The sequence below is a fragment of the Cebus imitator genome, unplaced genomic scaffold, assembly GCF_001604975.1.
Source record: "Cebus imitator isolate Cc_AM_T3 unplaced genomic scaffold, Cebus_imitator-1.0 Scaffold265, whole genome shotgun sequence".
NCBI lineage: Eukaryota > Metazoa > Chordata > Mammalia > Primates > Cebidae > Cebus > Cebus imitator.
In genome coordinates this window covers 1,368,063-1,370,280 of record NW_016107580.1, presented here as the reverse complement: position 1 = coordinate 1,370,280, position 2,218 = coordinate 1,368,063, and the positions used below count along the sequence as shown (strand labels likewise).

Sequence of the window (2,218 nt, the reverse complement as noted above, 5' to 3'; positions counted from 1 at the left end):
TTTGTTTTTGTTTTGTTTTGTTTTTTTTGAGACATTTTCACTCTGTCACTCAGGTTGGAGTACAGTGGCAGGATCTTGGCTCACTATACACACCACCTCCCAGATTCAAGCAATTCTAGTGCCACAGTCTCCTGAGTAGCTGGGTTAATATTTTTTATTTTTAGTAGAGGTAGTGTTTTGCTATGTTGGCCAGGCTGGTCTCAAACTCCTGGCCTCAAGTGTTCCATCTACCTCAGCCTACCAAAGTGCTGGAATTACAGGTGTGAGCTACCACACACCTGACCAGCCTGCTGTGTTTGATACTTTTCACTCCACATTCTGTTTATATTTAGCGGGAAAATAAAAGCCAAGCTTTTTTGTTCATTTGTTTTTTGTATTTTAGATGGTGTTTCACTCTTGTCGCCCAGTCTAGGGTGCAGTGATGCAATCTTGACTCACCACAATCTCTGCCTCCCAGACTCAGGCGATTCTCCTGCTTCAACCTCCAGAGTAGCTGGGATTACAGGCATGCGCCACCACTCCCAACTAATTTTTTTATTTTTGGTAGAGTTGGTTTTACTCCTTGGTCAGGCTGGTCTCAAACTCCCGACCTCAGGTGATCCATCTGCCTCAGCCTCCCAAAGTGCTGGGATTACAGGCATGAGCCACCGCGCCCAGCCAAAAGCTAAGCTTTAAAGGCTGCCGTAGACTCTAACTTTAGGACAGACCTAAGTAGTGGGATGGGGCCTCTCCAGAGATGCATCCAGCAGGGCCGGGACTGGCACCAGGCCTCCTTATTTCCATTCTTTATTCCATGTCTTGATTCCACTTTGAGCTTTTGGAGTATGAGAACATCTAATAAAACTGAGGCACTTTTAAAAAAAGAAACACACAACCTCTTCTAGACAGAGATGAAACTGTTCAATTTTCAGCATGGCAGTCCTGAGCTATGATACATTTTTACTTTTTTTTTGAGATGAAATCTCACTTTGTTGCCCAGGCTGGAGTGCAATTGCATGATCTCGGTTCACTGAAACCTCCACCTCCTGGGTTCAAGCGATTCTCCTGTCTCAGTCTCCTGAGTAGCCAGGACAACAGGCGCACGCCACCATTCCTGGATAATTTTTTGTATTTTTAGTAGAGACGGGTTTCACCATGTTGGCCAGGCTGGTCTCAAACTCCTGACTTCAGGTGATCCACCCGCCTCTGCCTCCCAAAGTGCCAGGGTTACCGGTGTGAGCCACCACACCCAGCCCTTTTGTACATTTTAAGTACTCTGTGTATATGCCTAATATTTTATACTTGGTATTGACTGTATTTTTCAGTAGCTTAATCTCAATGTGCATGTTTCGAGGAGTATTGTGTAATTAAATTTCTTTTAATTTTTTCTTAAAGGTTATGGATTAAAAAGTCATGTCAGAACTCATACAGGAGAAAAGCCATATCGGTGTTCAGAAGATAATTGTACTAAATCTTTCAAAACTTCAGGAGATCTACAGAAACATATCAGAACTCATACAGGTACTAGTAGAAACAGAGTATCATATTTAGGCCAGAAATTCTTAATCTGCAGGGAGGGGACTTGAGGAAGGAGTCTCTGGAAGAGTTTCAGGGAATCACTATCAATGGCTTCTCTTAAACCTCTGAAATTCTGTATGACTTGCTGTTTGTGCACATCTGCTGCTTTTCAGGATGAGGGCCCAATAACTCTGTTAGATTCTCAAAAGGTCCGTGTCCTAGAAAAGATTAACAATGTCTCTAGACCACCAGCTCTCTCAGATTTTAGGAGTTGTCTAGGCAACAAGCTTATTTACTTAGAATTACATATCTAATTAGTAGCCAAGCCCAGACAGAACCCAAGGCATTCAATTGTTTCTCCTTTATTAAGCAGCTACTAAAGAAAGTGTGTGAACCCCAACAGCTCCACAGATGAAAAGACTCATTTCTTTTTGTGATCATTTCTTCTTCTCTTTAAATTTTATCTTCTTTTCCTAAATAATACTTTATTCTTGTCTCCCTATCTCTTCTCCTCCTTATACTTGATTACTTGTGGAATTAGTATTAGTAAGGTAAATATTTGCTTTGGATTGGAGCTAGAAAAAGTTCAGAAGCTGTTGATAAGAGATGCTCTTAGGCCGGGCGCTGTGGCTCACGCCTGTAATCCCAGCACTTTGGGAGGCCGAGGCGGGTGGATCACGAGGTCAAGAGATCAAGACCATCCTGGTCAACACGGTGAAAC

The 2,218-nt window shown here is 42.7% G+C and overlaps 1 protein-coding gene across 1 annotated transcript in view; it reads left to right on the top strand.

Moving 5' to 3' along the window:
- ZNF143 (zinc finger protein 143) overlaps positions 1 to 2,218 on the top strand; it is a 77,805-nt gene that overhangs the window by 41,365 nt on the left and 34,222 nt on the right. The window contains exon 9 of the mRNA XM_037728441.1: positions 1,371 to 1,500. Coding sequence (XP_037584369.1) covers positions 1,371 to 1,500 — 130 coding nt within the window. The remainder of the gene's footprint in view (positions 1 to 1,370; positions 1,501 to 2,218) is intronic.